Here is a 21299-nt window from a genome sequence, read left to right as displayed (position 1 = left end):
GTAAGTATACCTGTTAAAAAGTAAAAAAGTTCTAAAATAAGTTCTTAAAATATCGTCCTACAAAGATTATTTTTAATTATCAAAATTTTTTTAATTTAATTGTTTGAACTTAAAGGATGTGAAATTAAATAAAACAGGGATTTAAATATAAAAGTAATTAACAATAAACTAAAATAGTATAACATATGACAATAAACTAATCGAGAAGAACCTAAGGTGTATGATTTTACCTTTACACTTTTTTATGTACAATTTTATATTAATTCCAATTCTGGTTTCTTTATTATTATCAACTACTTATACTAAATCTACTAACATCTAATAATTATGCAATGTTAATATTTTTTTTCTCTAAACTATCACCATCAATAGTTATGTAAGGTAAAAGAAAGAGAAAGCATAAAGAGTTTATGAGTTGTTAATTTAATAACGATTGAAAAAGAAGAACTAAGTTTGGTCCACTTAATTCTTTGTCTCGTTTTACCCTATAAATTTATTAACTATATGTGGTATGATGACTTGCAATATAATTAATTATGATATATTTAAAAATTGTTAATTTTGATATACAAATATATCGTAATATAAATACCAATCAAGAACGAAAACACAAAATTATTATAAATTATAAAAATTTCATAGAATCATACAAAGAATCCACCATAACCCTATTTATGAATTTAGTTAGACATAATATAAAAGAGAATCAAAATAATATTAAACAAATCTATAGTTATTTGAAAAGTAAATGTAAATTAAAGGAGTCTCCAATAGAGAAGAAACAAAAAAGTTCTTAATCTCAAATGTACTCTCAAAGCTCTAATAGTCATCAATAATTGGCTAACACCAAGATTAAAGCTTTAGAAAGGTGAGAGGTGTAAAAAAGATATGTCTCTGTCGTTGCCCAACAAGTGTATGTGGATCGATGCACCCCTGTGCTACTAGCTGGTGTAAGGTGTGCTGGCTGTAGCGAAACCCTATTTCTCATCCAATTTGGACAAAAAAAATCCAATTATGTCCTTTAATGCTAAATTGAAAATTAATGTATAAAGTAGTGTAAAAATTAAATAAAATAACGGCTACACATAAATACATAAGTTACAAAAATATGTCAAAATACAAACTTATTATGCAGTAGAAGTTATAGAATTTTGACAGAGAATGAAAACAAGATGAAAGAAAGAACGTAATTTTTTATCATGACAAAATAATAAAAAAATTGTATTAAGCAATACACTTAAAGATGGAGAATGTTTACACTTAAATAACATATCACACTTTTCATACTATTTTGGAATATCAAGGAATATAACTTTTTTGTATTATTTTTGCACAATTTAAAATTATCTTGTCCAATAGGATATTGTTTATGAATTAAAAGATGAAAACCAAGTGAGATAAAGAATTTAGAATGGAATATAGTCCATTTAATTGGCATAAGATCTACAAATTAAAGTAATTATGTCTAAAGAAACTTCATCAACAAAATTGTGAGAACTATTAGAAAATAAGTTTGCATCAAATTCATTAACTAGTCTATTGATATGAAAATGGACTTGTATTCACTAAAAATTGAAGAAAAAGGTAAAGTTATTGACCATATTAATAAGTTTAATAAGTTGGTATCTAGACTAATGAATGTACAAGAGACCATAAAAGATGAAGAGTGACACTACTTTTGTTGGCTTTATTGTCTAAATCCTATAAACTATCATTGCAATTAGCACTTATTAGAAAAAGTGCAATGTGTCAGGCCTATAATTTATTATTGAGTAATTTCTAATAATTTATACTTGTTAAATGTTAATTAAAAGATTATTTGGTATTGGAATATATTTAGATGAGTTTGAAATTATTTTTAAAAATATGAATAGTAAAGTCAATGTGAACAGTGCCAATTTTTTTTTTTTCAAATTTTGCCTATAAATAAGAGGCCTTACATAAAATTTTCATTTCTTTATACTTTTCAAAGGTTCTAGAGAGACTCAAGGCCATATATCACTATTTTCTCTCATACTGAACTTTTCTAAAGTTAGATTTCTCACCAGATCTGAGAGTCTACGTCTGTTCTGAAAGATCTGAAGTAAGTTTCAATAAGTTTAAAGTTAAATTTACCATTCGTTTCTCTTTTTCTTCTCCTTCTTATAAATAGTTTATGATATCTTAGAAGAAACTTCGTTGTAGAGCAAAATCTTCAGTGGATCTTACCGTAAAACAAGTAATATTTTGTAGATCTAGTGTGAATCGCTGTTCTAAGATAAAAGGAGCTTACTTTAACTATTAAATAATGTTTATAACAATTTTGTATGCTATGACAAGAAGTTTTGAGCTAATTTTGTCAGATCTCTTGGATAAAAGCTATTTTCTATGTTGTAACTACTGTTAATTAATTTAAAATGCTGAGATTTGGCTGAAATATTATGAATTGTTTTAGCTAAGTTGAGCTGTTGAAAATATGATTTTGTTTAAGCTACACCATATTAAGATTTATGTCTTGCATAATTATAGAGTCGAGTTAAATGTTTAGGTGGGTAGACGTGTAACAATAGAGCATGCTGAGCTGTGCTGTGCTGTCTAGATTCATATACTGAAATGGGTCGCTCTCGGACTGACTTGATTCCTTTTGAAATACTTAGGCTATGAAATCAGTTGGAAATCGTTTTCATGTTATGCATTAAATTGCCTGAGAATGTATAAGGCTATTGTTGTGAGTAATATTTTGCCCTATATATATATGATTTTTCTTTTGTAAGTTCACTCTTACATTTTTATCTATATTGTTGTGTGCGTGTGTAATGCCATAATTATATGATGGTATGTGAGCAGATGTAGTAGGTGTTGCATTTACTTCACTGGCTGAGGGGCTAGTGAAAAAATGTTAGAAGGTTGGAGTCAAGTAATTTGACATTTAAGTCTTTTTCTTTATGTTTTGAGATCTCATATAGAGGGAGTTATATAGTATAATTTTTGTGTATTTTGAATATTATGAACTAAATATAATATTATGTTGTTCTGTTAGATATTTGTTGTAAGAAACTTTATTTATTTTGAATGAAAAATGAATGTTATATTTATATTCTCCATTATTTATCTATATTGAATAAGTAAGTAGTGTAAAAATAATATTCTCGGTTCCTTATAAAAAAAGATCATGACACAATGCAACTAAACGAGGTGATAAAACTGTTAAAGGACAATCAACGTGAGTAATGCCAAATGCTTTTATTGTAAAGAGCTAGGTCATAAATAGCTTTAACTTATCTTTAGGAGAAAGATTCTCTAAAAAATAATAGATTCCTATTTAGGAAAATGAAGAAGGAAATTGTTTGAAATAACAAAAGTTGAAATAACACTATTCACCAAGAAAGAAGAATTTTCATCTTTATTTTCAAATATTCTAGAATTCTTATTATTTCAAAATATCTATCGGGTACCTCTAAATAACACATTTTAACAATTGGAACCATACATATAACCTTTAATGTTGCAAGTTGAATTTCAATCATTTACTCAAACCCAAGCTAAACAAAGCACTTCAATTTTTATTACTTATAAATGATCTCATACTTTTGAGGCTACCATACAATCCCTCAAAAGATTAAATTGAGTTGAATATCTAACATTTCTTTTTTCATTAGCCAAAAGTTTGCTAAAAACTATTTTTTAAACAAAAAAATCTCTCTTTTTTTTTTTACAATCTGGCTAATTTCAAATCAATTTGAAAATATCTTCCTAGCAAGCCACGTTGTCATTAGTTTTATTGATTAACTCATATGTTGATTTAAGGAAAACCATCTAAATTTGGAGATTTATAATTTTCTATATTGAATAAAGTTTGTCTTTGTAACATCTTTATTTTCTTATTTGGGATTGTATCAAAATTCATGACATGATAGAGTAATTAAAATGAATTTTTCATAAGACAAGTAGTATGAAAATGCGATAAATTAAAAACTTTTTTATAAATAAGTCCATTCACAAAAGTTTATGGAGGTATTAGAAAGATAAAAGATAAATTGTACCTTAATAATTACATTATGCTAAAACATTAGAGAAATATACATGTACTTAATTTTGATTTACATATGAAAGTTTAATATTTATATACTATTATCAAAATACATTAGGACTTAGATTACATAATTACAATATCACAAATAAACTAAGTCCTAAGAGTAGTCCCTATCTACACCCAAAACAATGAGAACTCGGTCCTATTCATCATCATTGTGCCAACTTTCTATCTTAGCCAGCTCCTCTGGAGTCAGGTCCTCATCCTCTCCAAGATTTTCAAAATTAAGCACAATTTCAATGTCTGTTACTCGCTCAAAGGTAAACTGAGTTGGTCTTACAAGGAAGTCATTATCAAGAAAAATACTCTACAACCATTAAAGTGCTAACAATCTCTCAATAGATATAGAGACTAAGAGTGTGGCAAATCCAATTACTTACGTGGTAATCAAAGGAAACATTGTAGTCCAATGTCATTTCTAAAATACAAATGTCTCTTACTTCATTATTATATTCTACAGTAAATTTAAAATAACATATACGTTGATACTTCCTAAATACATAGTTTAACCTATAATTTATAAGGTAGTTTACTTATCTAATTACTCCTTGAGATTCAGTCATCCGTACTCTCTGAAATGTTTAGTAAGTATGAATATTTTTTTCACCATTAAATATAATATAATTTCATTATTAAATATTACAACATAAACTTTAATCACAAATTAAAAGAAAGTCTTGCCATGACAATTACAGAAACAACTATATTAGCAATTCCCACAAATCATACACACTCTAACACAAATCATTACAATTCTCTCTCAAATACGCATTTTGTCGTGTACTATGATCACAAATATTCATTGTCTCCAATATTTTTTAAAGTCTTACACAGATAGATAAATAGTCGCTGATTAATACATGTACACGGATAAAACATGTACAATAACGAACTTCTTAGCAAAGGTATAGTCAGAAGTCTAAGTGTAAGGTCATATGACACATTCGCTCTCAGATAAAGTGTGTATTGATGTGTAAAAATCTGATCACTGGGCAAGTGTACCCGTTGTCGAAGTAATATTATTAAAATTAAAATTAAAGTATCAAGTGTCGTATCCACAGGGACTGTTATTAAGAAACTTTTCCTTAATTGCGTAATTGTTAATAAATATGAAAAATAAACCTTGTTGATGAAATTGCTAAAAGTAAAAGAATAATAAATTAAAAGGAACAGATATTCTAGTGAAAATAAATTATAGAAAATTATGAATATAGGTATTCAATGTAAAAAGGCAAGTATCTAGACTGTAAATCCCCCTAAGTGTCCAAATAACTGAAATTCTTCTTCAACTACTTAGTTCCAAACCCTTATCGCTATAGGAAATTCCAAATTAAATCAATACCTTTCTCAAGGATAATGATTCCTAACCCTCAGTTGATTAATCGGAATCTCTTCCTTAATTAATACCCCTAGGTTGCATTAAGTTCATTATGAATTCCATAATTAGGGTTAATCCTAATACAGAAAACTCACGTCTTTCTATCTCTAGAAATACATTCAAGTCTTTTTAATTGAGCAATGTTAATTTCATGCAGGAATTTTACTCAAATTCAAACAAGAAAACAAGATAGAGAAAATTGATACTACTCAATTAAACCCAAGAGTAAAGAACATGAAATAGCATTAGAAGAATTCCAGAAAATTTAGTCAATTAGGATTCATTACGTCTAGATACTCAAAGGAAAATTAGAACCTAAACATCTTCAAATTAAAATTACAAAAGAGATGAAATAAAATGCTTAATCCCATCCTCTTGCCGTCTTTGAGTCTTTCGTCTCCAAAAACCTCTTCCTCTTCCGTCTCTGAGTTCAGTTCTCCTTTTATAGAAATTATCCTAAGGTTAATTTTCTCGCAAAAGTTAAATTTCTGACGCGCGTAAAAGTACACGCCCAAGTACACGGCCATGTACTTGGCCGTGTACATCTCTGTTTTCTAATAGACGTCTTTCAAAGCTTTCCATAAAAGTACACGGCCATGTATCTGGCCGTGTACATCTCTGGTCTTGATGATACACTTCAATTGACGCGACCAGTAAGATACACGCTCATATACACGGGCATGTACTTGCCCGTGTATATCTCTGGTTTCTTTTTCTTTAATTCTTGACATCTTTAAGGCTTTCACTTCTTGATCTTTTTTCCTAAAATATGAATAAAATAAAATTAATAATAGTAAATTTTCTCAATGAATAGCTTAAAACTCTCAATTATCATTCATGAATTACAATGTAGAATCAAGTATAGAAAGCATTTATCATGTACACATACGTGAATGTCGTTTATCATCCTACATTTATACCATATTTCTAAAATTGTCTACGAACTTTATACCTCTAATGTATCTCTGCAACTATTCACACTAGTTCATTTCACCACCTTTATTCATAATATACTTCCTCTCATTTAATGGAGATTTTATGAGAGAAGAAAGTGAGAGATCAAAGAGAATGGAGAGAAGTTTGTAACTTGCTAGGATTGTGATATAAGTTTTATAGGTTAAAAACCTTAAATACTCCTCAACTCGCGACATTCACACTACATCAAGCTGTCTCTTGCTACAGCAAAAAATTAGACAACATTTTTTTCCTGTTATCTATCAGTCTGGCTACAACAAGAATCTTCGTTGCAGCAAGAATCCTGACTACAATAAGAGGATTGTTAGGTCATCTTTATCTTTCTCGCTACAGTGAGACTCTTTCGCTACAATGAGAGCGCTCTAGAAAGCCTAATTCTGGATTATATTTCTCGTTACAATAAGATATCTTATAGTTTACACCACTTAAAATCTTCTAATTTCAATCAACATGCACAAATAAATAACATAAAATATAACAACAACAACAACAATAATAATAACAACAAAAACTACAAAATAAGGTATTACAGTCTTAACCTCCTTAATATCCACCTCTCTTGATAATCCTCGCCCACACTAATATTTAAGTTAGAAAAAAAATTATATTATCTAATTTCTCCCTAACAAACTCAAATTCGTAACATAGATTAAAATATTAATCATTTACCATAATTTTCAAAACACCAATATCATAAATTCAAATATTATTACCATCCTTAAGAATTTCTATTTTATTTTTTTCTTATGAATTAAAGTAGCTTTGTGAAATAAAAAAAAAAAAACATTTCTACCACCTAAGCTAATCCATCTAACCCTGTATTGATGAAATCAAAATGATTCTTCTTGATCTATAATGTTTTCATGTTTCTCCTAAAAAGATTTTACCAATTAAGACAAAAAATTTGATTTTCTTTATCATTAAGCTTTCTATGAATTCTAGCAATTCTATTAAAGATTTTTCTTTTCTAAAAAAACTAAAAAAAATAGTTTTTCCAAATAAAAAATATTTTTCTAAATTTGTTCATGTTATTTTACCATTTATTTTTTAAATTCTATAAAGACTTAACCTGATAAAAAAAAACATAATAACTAATCCAAAGGTCATCAATTTGCAAGAATCATTTATTTATTGTAGATAGTTAAGATTTAATTTTCAATCAAAGAGTAACATTATTAGATTTAATAAAGTCAACATATATTAAGAAAGAGTTTAAAAAAAAAAAAGTTTATCCACAATTCATTTATGATAGCTTTATCTTTTATTTCCTTCAAATTTCCTCTATACCAAGAATAAGGTATTCCTTTAAATCCTAAGAAGAATTAATATCATAAATAATATTTTTAAACTCATCTCAAGAAAATATTTAGACCTTCTCCTAAATTAAAATATAGCACAAAAAGGTCCCAAGGATTATTAAAACTATTAAAATTCTTAAACGGACAACATAAATAGAGGATACTATAGAATTAACTCTAAAATACCACATGCTTCTAGAAAAATTTATAGAATCAAGTCTAAAACAAATATCAAAATTTAACTTGTCAATTACATTTTAAACCATAATCTTTACTAATTTTCAGACTAAAAAATAACAGGAAAAAAAAAAGTCTAATTTATATAACACTACAACAGTATAATATCATTAATCAACCTTGAGAAAATCTTACCCCAATAAAAGTCATTTTGAAATTTTGACTAAAAAAATAATAGAATAACAAAAAGGAAAATCTCCTATTTTAAATTTAAATTAAAACATGTCATTATTTCTTTTTAAAATATTAAAATTTAAAATGTTTGAATTATATATATATATATATATATATGATAATTTAATTTTTTTATTATAGATAATAAATATTTTTAAATAAATTAAATTTAAAAATATTCACATTATGACATTTTATATTAATATTTTTAATTAAATATATTTTTATTTTTATGTTTTTGTAAAATATTTATTTTATTTTAGTCACTATTTTTTTATTTAGTAGTTTTAGTTTTTGTCATTGACACGGTTCTATAAAAACTTAATACATGACATAAAATTTGACATGTACTAATTTTTATTTAATCATATTATTAATAGAGGCAAAAAATATTAAATTTAGATAATTCAAAAACTAAAAAATTAAAGTTTAAAATCTTTAAAATTATAAGGATTGAAAAGATTTTTTTTTTTCAACAGAATTGAAAGCCCAAATGGGTAGGTTGAGCCCAAAGCGGAAAAATTTAAAAGGAGAAAGCGAAGGCTGGAATCAAAACCCCAGCGAGAGGAGGAGAGGAGGGTTGCAAGTAGGGAAGGGCAAGCGGAGCAGTAAGAAGTAAGAAAATTGGTGAGTGATGTTTGTTTTGTTTATTGAATCTTATTGATTGATTGTGTTTGCAAATTGTAATCAAAATCAGATTAGATGGGTGGTGTGGGTGCATTTTGGGGAACGCGGGTGATGCAGATTGTGAAGAAGCATGATTCTGGAGGACTCGTTTGGAAGAGAATCAAGCTCACCTCTACTCGCAAAGCCAATGCTAAGAAGCGTCTCCTCCGCGTTTGGCAGGTACATTCCAAATCCACTTTCCACTGCCAAAGATGTGCTATAATATTTTACTTCTCATTCAGATTCATATTCTCTAGTATGTGTGTGTCATGTCGGGTTTAATTGATTAAATCGGCTTATCATAACTGGAGAAAATGTCTAGAGATGTTAATTTGTTCCTTCATCACGTGATCTGTTTCACCAGCTGCATCCCTATTTTGTTTCATTTCATCTATGATGTTCATATCTTCTTTGTTCCTAAACAAAGATAATTAATTGGGACTTTCTTCCCTTTCCAATGACTAATGTTATGTTATGGCATGTCTCTTGGAAGAATGAAGCTGTCCTAAAGGCATGTTCTGAACCATCTCCTTCAGTAACTTCTTCTGCAACTGCCAACAATGCTTGTCACGATGTTGCCTAGAGTTGTTAAGTTGAAGGGCATCTTCAACCACATTAGCCCCATCTGATTTAGTCGTTGTCAAATTTTAGCAGGATTCTTTAATTAGCCACTGTTTTTACACTTTCTTTTCCATTAAGAAAAAAAAAATAGATTTATAACCTTTTTTGGTGCATGACCACCAAAAATGTTACTCCATGACAACTTTTAGAGGTTGAGCTACATGAAAAGCATGAGTAATATCAATGATGTTTGAAGATATCCCGTGACAGCTATTATCTTGCTTGCTGTACATGTCTCTTGCCTACTTCATGAATCTAGGTACATACTTGTTCCAAGTTGAGGTTAATATGATTTCTGGGGCATCCATACGAATTAATTGCTGTGGTTTCTTTTGGTTTTAAGTATGCTTTAGGGAATGTTTGAAAGAGCTTATTTGGGCATATCAACATGGTTTATGACCTTTCTAAAATATAATTTAAACCTGTTTCAATAAGTTTCATTGGGCTTATTTCCTTAAGCACCAGAATCAAACATGAATGAAAATGATTATTAAGTGCATAAGCTGTTTAGCCAAACATATCCTAAAATTTGAATATTATCACTGTAATTGAAGATTTTGGAAATTTGGGATGTCTGGTTTAGTCTAGTCGTTTTATTTTACGTTTGGTTTACTTTTTTTGTCCTAAAACTGGTTGAAGTTTTATGACCAATGACATCTTATGATCCATGAAACTGACCTAGCTAAGACCTTTGTAGTTTTAGTTGTTGTATTGTACATTCAGGATGTAGATTAATATTTTTTTTTTAAGATTGTGAAAGAAAACATGAGAAGCGGCGAGGGCCTCCCTCCAATCTTAGTTTTCTTTTTGATCAAAACCCAATATTTGTATCTAAAGGAGTGAAGCCCTGTATTGGGCTTTGTGTTGTGGACTTGTGGGACTCGTTAGTTGTGGCCCCTCAACTAGAAGAGGTGATGAAATTCAAATTGTCTTTCATACATCATGGAAGAAGACTGCCAAAGGCTCGAGCCTTTCGATTTCTTTTGGGGCCCACGTAATTAGATTCATTTCATTAGTTTTGTATCATATGAATGAGAAAGAAAGGGAAAAAATGACAAGTCTTTGTTGCAGCGATACTAAGCAACCCATATAAACTAAACTTCGTTCAAGCAAACAACATTAAAAGGTTGTTGGTTTTGGAACTAGTCAAAATTGATGGATGATTACACACTCCTTTTTCGCAAGGCAATTTTTAGGAAGAAAAAAATAATAAAAAGATGGAAGAGCAAGGCCTGTTACCTTCTTTATCTGATTGACCTAATCAGGTGAGCCTACCTAGTTTAGCTCAAAGTGAGTTGGTCATGTGTGGTCTACCATGATAGGCTGCCCACGTGATTGACAAAAGTGTTGCTCGAAGTCAGCAATTCATACAACTTTCTCTCTCATCCTTTATTTCCATCGTGAAAGTGTGAAACTTAATAGAAAAGGTGACGTGAAGAACTCTAACAGCCTTATTAGATGATTCTAAGCCACTGTCACAAGAAACTCTGGTCGGCAATTAATCTTTTAAAAATTTTGATTTATTGCAATTTTGTCTCTCCTTGTTTTTGTAATTCATCTTTTGATCTCTAATTTTAATTTCCATTATATTATAATTGATCTAATTAAATTCTTATGCTTAACTTTTTCTCAATTGTAATTAAGTTTATTTGACAAAGTGATTTTGAGATATGTAAGGAGTTGTTTGGAACACAGATTTTGGAAGGAAAGAAAGAGGGAGAAAAATTATATATTTTAAAATAAAAGATATGAAATGATATATTAGCATAAATTTAATGTATTAATTATGTAGTTATAATAAATAATAAGTAATTTTTTAATTTAAAATTAAAAAAATTACCCCTTTCTTTACACTCTAAAAATCTCATTTCAAACAATCTAAAGTGTGTCATATTCTTTTATATCAAGAATGTTAATAGTATATTATTTTTTATATTGATTAAAATTTAGTGAGCCTTACTCAATTTTATGGATGTTAAAAGTTTAAGTCCGTGACTTGGTAAGTTTTTTTATAGTATGTTTATAATATTACCCTTTTTCTTCAGTAGAGTTAGTAAGAAAGGTTTTTAAATGTTTTTAAGTATTTTTTTTATTAAAGAATCATCGGTTAATAAGCAAAGGGTTTAGTTTTTTTTTAAAATATGGTTAACCATCCAATGCAAAGATTTCATTCGACAATATTTTTTTTAATATAATAATGAATTTTGAATATAAAGAATATAGGGCTTGGTTCGTGGTCCAAAATGGACAAGACAAGCCATTGAGACAAAAGAAAACATGTGAGTATGATAAATTCTTATCCACTCTTATATTTGATATAAAAAATTATTTTATGTATAAGAATATTATGAAAAATATAAATTATTCTTCAAAAAAGTTATAATAGTAGAATGGATCACAATAATGTAATAAAGTTTACGGTGATAATAGTAGCATAAATAACAGTGATAATAATAATGGTGTAGTGAAGACAATAACAACGATGATAGTGAAAACAATATTAATTGTAATTTTAGTGATAATGATTATGGTAATAATAGTAATAGGAGTGGTAATGATAATGTTAATAATAATAATAAAATATATAATAATTATGTAACTCGATATAACTGTAGTGATTAAATAATTGATGTTAATTATATCAATGATAAAGATAATAGTGTCAAGTGTTGTCATAATGTAAACAATAGTGATAATTATTGAATTATCATAGATGTGATTACAGTAATAATAATAATAGTAACAATGATAATTACAATAAATATAAAGCATAATACAATAATGAAAGTGTTAGTGATCACATTTATAGTAGTAGCATTAATAGTAATGATAGTTATGATAATGATGGTAAAAATAATAACAATATCTATACTTTTAAAAATTGAATGAATGATAGATTAAGTGATTATTTTTATTTATATTTAAGAACTAAATTTACACATTTTTAGAGATGCAAAACTAATTTTCAACAAAAGTCTATTGAGAGGAGATTTTTTTATTCTAAGAAAATAAGGGTTTGATGAATATATAAACAATCCTTAAGATTTTTACAATTTTTAATGTTCAAATAGAGCTAACAATTTTAGCTATTAGAACTGAGATAAAATGGTATAAATTTTAAAATAAAGGAATAAATATATAATCTTTTTCTTACTTAGAGCAAGTTTGAATTTACATTTAAATGTTGATAGATTTATGTTTATTTGAATACCATTAGTTATAATTTATGTAAATCTTCTAGTGTGTCTCTAAACACACTTGATTAATGTGAAAGTAAAACGTGACTTTGTACAAAATTTACATATATAATGTGAGAAGTTTAAATTTTAGAATAGTTACTGTAGTAACATTATTTTTACCATCACTTTTGTTTTTATTTACATGTTTAGAGAATAATTTTATTCGTCTTTATTCACTAGTGAAAAAGTTTAAGGCAATATGTTATTGGTTTATTAATATTGTGCATATAAAATATTTATATTATTTAAGTAGTTCAATAGTCATATAGAACATTATTATTAAAGAGTATATTAAGAAAATTAGTAATTAATTTTAATAAAATAATTAAATTTTTTAGTGTGTAATTTTTTTCTTTAGATAGATAAATAAGAAGAAAAGTAATATTATTATAAAGTTAATTTTACAATTATGCTTATAAGAATATCTAGTAAAAAAAATCACCTTATATATGTACTTTAAGTGTAACTATTAATCAATTAAAATATACTGGGAATATTATTTTTATATTAATTATTACAAAAATCAATAATTCTTGCTAATATAACAATTTATAGTTTAATAATAGTATAAAAAAACCTTTACGCTATTTAAATTAAGTTTTTTATTTATATATGTCAGCCCTTATTTTCTCTGAATCCGCTAGGCAGGGTTTGTATGTACTCTTCGCTGTAGTTTATTTTCGGTCTTACATACTGTAAATGGCCCATAAACTGATGTCTTTTACTGTTTAAATTTTATTAAATTATTATCGATGCATATAATGGAGAGACAAACGTTATTATTTTATGAGGTCTATACATTTTTTAATCAGAGATGATGATAACTTTAAACTATTTGAATCTGCAAATCGCTTAATTTTTCCTTTAAATAATTTTTTTTCCGAAAAAGTGTAAATTGGATCAGTTGGTTTGAGTTGTACTGTGCAAGGCCTGGTCAACTCTAAGCTGGCCAGTTATAGTGTACGACATTTGTTGTATGCTTATGGCAGACAATTTTACATAGAAGGAAATGTTGCTTTCATGTTTTCTCTCCTTCAGAATTGTGTTAAAATACTTGTGGAGAAGAAAAGTCTTAATACATCGTGTACAGAAGGATATAGATAAACCTCGACAATTAAAAAATAAATAAATAAAAGTCATTGTGTCGAAAGTGCTTGATCACTTGTTTTGAAATTTTAATATTGCTCAATGTTTGATTAACTCAATTTCGATTCCGTATATATGTTCTTGTTACCTGACCTGACAAAGAAAAGCAATTGTGAATGATTGAGTAGAAGTAAGTGTGATATGTTAGACAAGCAACTATCATACGTTTAATAAAGTCAATATTGGTGTTTCGGAAAATTGAAAAAATCAACTAGCGGATTTATTAAGAATTAGAAGAAGAAAGGAGATATGGATAAGATACGCATACTTGAGAAGGTGGAAAAACATCATAGTACTTCATGAAAGTCTGAGATGGGGTCATTAATCAATTTCTAGAACAAGCTGAAGGGTTCCTTAGCAAAATATGGTTCCCTGTGAAAAAGATGTGGCAATTGAATTTAGGTTTGTAAAAATTAATATGGTAATCTGTATAAATTTGAAAATAAAATTAATTGTTAAAATTATATGTACCTTTTTTATAGATAAAACATTTTATATATATCATTGCACTTGTAAACAGGTTAGTCTCAATTTCATTAACCATGTTTCCCTCGACCAACATACCCCCATCTATTTCTCCGCCTACTGCTGTCTACTGATAATTAGTCAAAAATAGTATGAAAATTCCAAAAGATGTTAGGAAAATATGCCCTTAGTGTCTGCATACCTTTAAAAGAAAAACAAAATTATGTTTTCGGAGTTGTAGGCTTTTCTCATAGGTGTTTTTCTTACCAAGTTGTAATTGATTAAGATATATAAATAACAATTCTTGCATATCCCCCCTCCCCAAAAAAGTTCTGGAGATTTTGATACGTTAAAATTCAACGTTGAAGAGCTGGGTTCTTCATTTTTTTATTTTTTTTTGAAAGAGCAAGTAACTAGTGTGATGCTGATCTTCCAAAGATTAGGTTCTTATTTTCTCTGTATGTTCTCCTAAAAAATGTTGTTTTATTTTTGGAGAATATATTATTAGATTGTACAGAACCATATTTTGATCCTCTTTTGTCATGCTTTTTTCCATGTATCCTTTCTCTTTTCCCCCCACTTTTGCTCTGTCAAAGCATCTCCTTGAAACCGAAAAACAGTAGCTTTTAGGCAAAAGAACGATTGCATGGTGATGATGGGCAATACTAGTATCTAGAAAAAGGTGGAATTGTGAGGGAAATTGAAGGAAAAATAAGAATTGCATTACATGACATTAGACAGTAGTATTAGTAGCATACTCTTCTGACTACCCTTAATGCCGATCTCATTTGGGATACTTGCTTTGAACAAGTGACGATAATTACAGCGAAGGACAGAACATAAGAGAAAGACCCAAAGCTTGATTTGTTTAGAGATGGATGACCATTCCCATAGGAAAAGGAAGTGCAGGTGCTAGTAAAATAACAACTACAAAAGGGGAAAGCATAATTGCTAAGGTTTTCTTCTAAAATAAGGGAAGCTGTTGGAGCTACTGCTCTCTTCATGTTCATCTGATTCATGCGTGATTCCACTGGTGGCCGAGGATGAGGAATCAGTCTTGTTCTGTGCCAAAAAATCATAGAAAACCACTCGAGAGTTCCTCACCTTGCGGCTACTCATGTTATCGAGACTGTCCTCGCCATTCTTAGCACCACTTCTCCTCTTCAAAAATATGCGACACAGAACCCAATTTTCCATGGAGCTCTGGAAAATCAACAATAATAAAGACAAAGAAAGATTCAATGAATGCGTGTGTGAAGATAAATAAATGTTGTTTGTGTTGATTGAAGTTGAATTACTGACCTGAGACTGAGAGGAACTAAGGAGGCGATATTCGTGCATGATCCAATCAGTTCTTGATCCATGAGGAGGTTTGCCTCTGTAGAAAACAAGAGTCTTCTTCATCCCCACAACGTGGTTCCCTTTTGAAGTTATAATTTGTTTGTCCAACCCAGTTGCCTTCCAATACCCTGAATTTGTGGCTCTGTTGGATCGGTTCCCATTAGGATATTTGGCCTCTTTGGTGCTGAAGAAGTATCTCTCTTGCTCCAAGTCACCTGAACCCAAACCATATTGCCATTTGCTTATGTTATTAACTATTTAGTTACCTTACTTGTCATAACGAAGAGCTAATAAAATAGAAACAAACCTGGCAAATCCCAAGGATCAGACTTGCAAACATCAACCTCAGGAATTATAGAGGCCGGCAAAGGGAAAGAGAAGACCTTTCTCTTCAAGTATTGCACAACCAATTCCTCATCAGTCGGATGGAAGCGGAACCCAGGGGGCAATCTCAGCTCCCCATTCTTCACCAAATTCACCTTCTCCATACCCACCACAACACACCCTCTTCTTCTTTTCTCTCTATATTTAAATTTAAATTTATATATGTGTGTATCCAGTTGGGTGACAATTCGAACCACTCGTGGGAACTTCTTATAAGTCCATTAAAGCGGAGGGGAAGAATAAAGTATAAACAAAGGAGCTCAACAAGAAGGAAAAGGAAAAGGAAAAAGAAAAGAAAATTAGAGGGCAACAAGAAAGAAAGAAAGATGGAAAAGGGGGTTATTATTATTATTGGATAAAGAAAGCAAAAGGGCATGGAGAAGGGTGCAGTGTGGCTTCTTTTATAGTAATGGGTCTGACAGGAAGGGGAAGAATAAGACGACACATTTGGCGTAAACCAGACTCAACCTTTCTTTTACTTTGACGTTATATTAACTATGGTTTAAGTCATTTAGTATTTTGGTTTGTGCGAAAACTGTTGAGTTCATGGACAAAACTGCTGCTAATAACAAGCCTAGTTCTGCTCCACCTCTCTCTCCCTCTCTCCTGTGGTTACAATTAGATTGGAGGAATCGCTTTATCCAAACAAAACACTGCTCTGTCCTTTCCTTCCATTAAACGAAAGAAAAAATAAATGAATTTTCTAAGACCATATTAATCAAAAATATATTTTTATTAAAGTTGATTTTATTTGAGTTGAATTTTATCCCAAAGAAAGAATAAAGTTGTCAAAAAGAGATGGTTTTTTGAAACGTAAAAATACTTTAGAAGGAGGGCTATGGTAGAAGATATGGCATTTCTTGTTAAATTGTAAGCTGATGTGAAGTCAGCTTATGTCATTGGCTACAGCTGGAGGTGACCTGACCCAAGGCAAAGGAACTTTATCAGTGCCAGTTTTTGTTTTGGTGAAAGTACACAAGTAACCCTCTCAGTTCTATCCCTTAACGGGGAACAAATAAAATGAATTGATTTTAGAGCACAGCACACTTGTTTTCTTCAAAGAAGCAACAGTTCATTTGTACGGAAACCCAACGCTCCCTGCCGTTTCCTACTCGTAACTTTCTGTCGGTATTGGTTTTACACTTTCTCCTCCTCAACTTTATTTTCTAAATGATACTATTTTACCAGAATTTTATAAATCTATAAATTATTAGAAAGACCTACTACATGTACTATTTATTTAAATTTATATATTTAATTAAGCCATTTATGTAAACACACTTTAACTATGATTAAGGTTTAGCCTTGCTCAATATTTTTTTAGGTGACAAGTAATTAATTATGTCTGTGAGACTCTTCTGAAAAGTTATTGGATTGTCATTTAGGAATTTTGATACCATATTGATTTAAGGAGCCGTGAACGTAAACATACCCTCGCCAAATCATTTTCAAATCAATTAAAATATTCTGCTAGCTTTTCAATAACTTAAGGGTCTAAATCATGCTGAAATCGACTAACCATACAAATTGGCATATATTCTTATTAAAGCTACGTGCATAAAAATTATGGCCAAATAAAACCAATGAGAAAATCTATTCTATCTCAGACATGATCGTATGAATTGAAGTCTTAATTGTCATATTATATTTCTACGTGGGCCTAATTAATTGTTCATTTTCCCACTTTATTTATTCTCAAAATAATGCCAACGTCGAAGTTGCTTGGGAGAGTAGAACAAGAGTTTTTAAGTTAAATTTAGTATTAGTCAAACACCACATAACTAAGCTCATTATTATTTAGTATTCTCTGGCTGTCGATTATGTACATCTAAAATATATTGAAAAACTTCTATACGTTTTTTCTTAATAGATATATAAGTGTAACACATTTTGGAACCAAAAACTTGCAGAGAAGAGTTTAGGTTCGAATATTTACATCCTACTCGAATTAGAGAGCCATGATGATCTAATCTTCGAGTAAATCATTTCGTTTTCAGAAGAACACTAAAAATAGTCGTGACAAAAAGTTATCGGAGTATATTCTTGACCATAAAAATAAGAACTTATAAAAAATTAATAAAAGTCAAAAACTCCATTTTTGGTTCCGAAAAAAAATAAGAAAACTTTTTAATTACATTTTATAATTTTTTAATTTAAATATTTTATACATATTTTTCTTTGTTAATCTATATGAATTTGAGTTCAAATACTTGACCTCATCAAATCTTTACATTACTCTCACTCGGGAGAATGTTCCTCTTAACAGGACTTATCACCCATCACGATCATATATCTTATATTGTCTCATATTCGACTATAATCCTAAAGTTCCAACCATCACACATGAGCACATTTTTATACTAAATAGTTTCTTGTCACTGGTATGTTATCTCACAATCCATACCTATATTCTAACCAAATTTTTATTGACTAGATTGTGGTAGTATTTTTTTTATTTTTGTAAAAGCACCACTTTGTAAGTGTTTGAGAAAAGTAAAATTTTTTAAGTTACAAAATTTCCTACCAAACTTTTAATTGGAGGAAATAAATTATGCTTTCTCAAGTAGAAATACGCCTTGAAGTTCAGTGACACAAATATAACTGATTATTATAAAATTTTCTTTAATCTATTATGTAATTTCCATTATGCAATGATTATTATGAAATTACCTCTTCTGTATTAAGATCTTGAATTACGTTACTCTCACAACACAATATATGGTTCTCATATAATTAAGGGTTTAAAGAGCACTGAATCCATTGTTCCTTGATGTTACCTCTCTCTTTGATGTCGTTGATTCCTTGATATTTTTTCCAATTCTTCCTTCCTCTTTCAGCTCCTTTCGGATGGTTGAGAGAATATTTCTTTCTTGCGTTTATCGTAAGCTCACTCACTCAGTGAAAGTGAAAAATAAGGAATGTCCTAACCTTCATTTGTTAACCGCTCTTTAATTTATATGAAGGGAGAGGGAAATATTTTCTTATAATTGTATTTACAATTATACCCTTAATGACTTTATATTTTATATTTAACTACCATCACATTAAATCATTAATTAGAATTATGCTATAAGTTACATAGACCACTATAATAAGATTATTAAAATAATCTAACATGATAAACTAAGAGACTATAAAAATCTAAGTTCAAAACGTATCAAAAGAATTACTTTTTTGACTCATTTCTATAAAGACTAATAGAAGAGCCTTATTCTGAAGGCTACCTTTCGATATGTTTTGAAGGATTATAAGAGTCTCATTCTTTGTCAAATAGAAGGGTTCATTTCAAGAAGATTTGAAGGATCATAAAGAAAGCCTCATAAAGAAGGTCATATTTCGAGCAGTTTTGATAGGATATGAATATGCTCATTTTTTGTCAAGAAAAGGGTGGCTTTTCAAGGAGTTTCTTGAAGATTTTCAAGACCCTAGATTGAAAGTAGCAAAAAATGGTCAAAAAATATGAACGAACAGAGAAATTATTCTAAGTCTACAAGATGAAGATGAACTCACAGATTTCCCTCAAAACTAGTCAAAAACATAAAATGATAAAGAAAATTATTTTGAGTCTATGAAAGTTTTTTGACAGGCTTCCTCAGAATCGTCAAAACATAAAAAATTTATCCTAAGGCTAAGACACAAAAGGGAGACCAAGAGGGGAGGAAACATGACGAATACCATCAAGTTTGAAGCCATTATCAAAGGAGCGATTATCAATAATTAACACTAGTTGAAGGTCAAAGGTTATAGATACAGTACGAAGAAACGGTTGTGGACAACATGCATTAAAAAAACACGTACAAAAGGCAATTATCGGAAAGTGTTCACGAAAGAAAGAAAGTAGTTGAGGAGCATTGCCTATAAATATTAAGAAATTTTACATTTTCGAGAACGACTTTTTGTACCCAAACACCACACTCGAAACTCTCTACTCGTTAAAATTCTACACCAAACCAGACACTAGCTACCAGAAGTCACACAACTATTGTTATTCATTGTTGCTGAAGTTGTACGTTTATATCTCTACATCTTAATTTTAGCTTGTTACTTCTAATTTGCTTTTTGTTTTATTCTTATAATTTCAGTAGTCTTTTCACGTTCAATTTAGTGTTGTTTCTATTACACTGTTCCACTATTTCTACTTGCGTCGATGCTTTACAATGTTAATTATTTATTTTATAACATCAATTTAGTCATTACATTTAACAACACACTTAAAAAATTTAAAAAAAAACAAAAAAATTAATCTTCATATTAATCTTAAATTTTTTTGTTTACTATCTACAATTTTTAATATAAACAGTAAGACTGTGAATGGAAGATTATTCTGAACTTTCTTTAGAAACTTCCGATACCAAATATTTGGACCACCTTTAATATATAAATCAAAGTTATGTCACCATTTCAATATATTCCCAATATTATTTATACGAATGTGACATAAAAGACTTACATTTATTAGTTAAAAGTATCATAAAAATTAAATGTGAGATATTAAAATAGCAAAAATAAATATTACACATTGACTAAAATACTAATCGGTGAGATTAATACATTATTGATAACCAACTCCATATAGATAAGAGCTTTATTTTTATCTTACCCACAGAAAATTACCTAGGCAATTGAAAGAGAGTACAGGGAGTTCCTACGTGGAACAACAGCAAGGGGGAGAAGCATTATTGTTCTTGCGAGTTGGAGTAATATATCTATCACTCTAGAAAGGGAAAATAGTTTGGTTCCAAATCTTTCAAGGATTGGAACATTGCTGCCATATGGAATTAATTTTGGTCAGTGGCTAATTAAAAAAATGATACTTTATGGGTTCATTGGGTGATGGAATTTACTTAAACAGAGGCGACTTTTGTGTGCATAGTCCACTAATGGGTAGTAATTGGTACTGGTTAAAGCTCAACGTTGTTAAAAGGAAAATGGTACCCTATTTCTTGAATGGAAGATGGATACCTGTTTGTAATAGAATTTGCATGGTAGTAATTTGAATGAAAAGAACTCTTTATTAACTAATCGAAGAATGAATTGAATTGAGATAAGTTCAATGCAGTGGTATACATAGGAGATATATACAAGCCCATGACTGATGATTAATACAAACCTCACTTAAAACCAACGAGGTCACAGCCAGTCAATACTAATTACTAAACATAGTAGACCAGTCATACTATGCAGTTGATGTGAACAACCTTTTATTATTTTCTTATAGCAAATTTTACAATAAATTTTTCTCTATCTCTTTCCATTGCATCACCCATTTTATCATTTATTTTTTTTATTACAATATATAATAT

General features: G+C 29.2%; 2 protein-coding genes across 7 annotated transcripts in view; one reads left to right on the top strand and one right to left on the bottom strand.

Moving 5' to 3' along the window:
- The first annotated feature begins 8659 nt into the window (after positions 1–8659).
- Positions 8660–9673, top strand: LOC113863409. 2 transcript variants are annotated; one of them, XM_027496978.1, is made up of 3 exons: positions 8660–8749; positions 8837–8980; positions 9294–9673. In XM_027496978.1, exons 2-3 carry the CDS (start codon positions 8837–8839, stop codon positions 9381–9383), a joined length of 234 nt encoding a protein of 77 aa, XP_027352779.1. In that variant the 5' UTR covers positions 8660–8749; the 3' UTR covers positions 9384–9673. The 2 variants fall into 2 exon arrangements, with proteins under 2 accessions (XP_027352779.1, XP_027352780.1); XM_027496979.1 differs by having other exon boundaries at positions 8714–8720.
- Positions 9674–13659: 3986 nt separating this feature from the next.
- The window catches only part of LOC113860741 (NAC domain-containing protein 83), a 30218-nt gene continuing 22578 nt past the window's right edge, over positions 13660–21299 (bottom strand). For 2 of the 5 annotated variants that reach the window (XM_027493241.1, XM_027493242.1), the window contains exons 3-4: positions 15920–16122; positions 14679–15827 (exon numbers count right to left, since the gene is read on the bottom strand). In XM_027493241.1, coding sequence (XP_027349042.1) covers positions 15223–15827; positions 15920–16100 — 786 coding nt within the window. In that variant the 5' untranslated portion in view covers positions 16101–16122 and the 3' untranslated portion in view covers positions 14679–15222. Of the gene's footprint in view, positions 13900–14074; positions 15828–15919; positions 16592–21299 lie in introns of those variants that run through there. The other 3 variants (XM_027493245.1, XM_027493244.1, XM_027493243.1) reach the window with 3 other exon arrangements.

This window comes from Abrus precatorius, unplaced genomic scaffold, assembly GCF_003935025.1.
Source record: "Abrus precatorius isolate BTA unplaced genomic scaffold, Abrus_2018 Scaffold3, whole genome shotgun sequence".
NCBI classification, from domain to species: domain Eukaryota; kingdom Viridiplantae; phylum Streptophyta; class Magnoliopsida; order Fabales; family Fabaceae; genus Abrus; species Abrus precatorius.
Note: the sequence above shows the minus strand (reverse complement) of the source record. Positions and strands in the feature narration are given on the sequence as shown.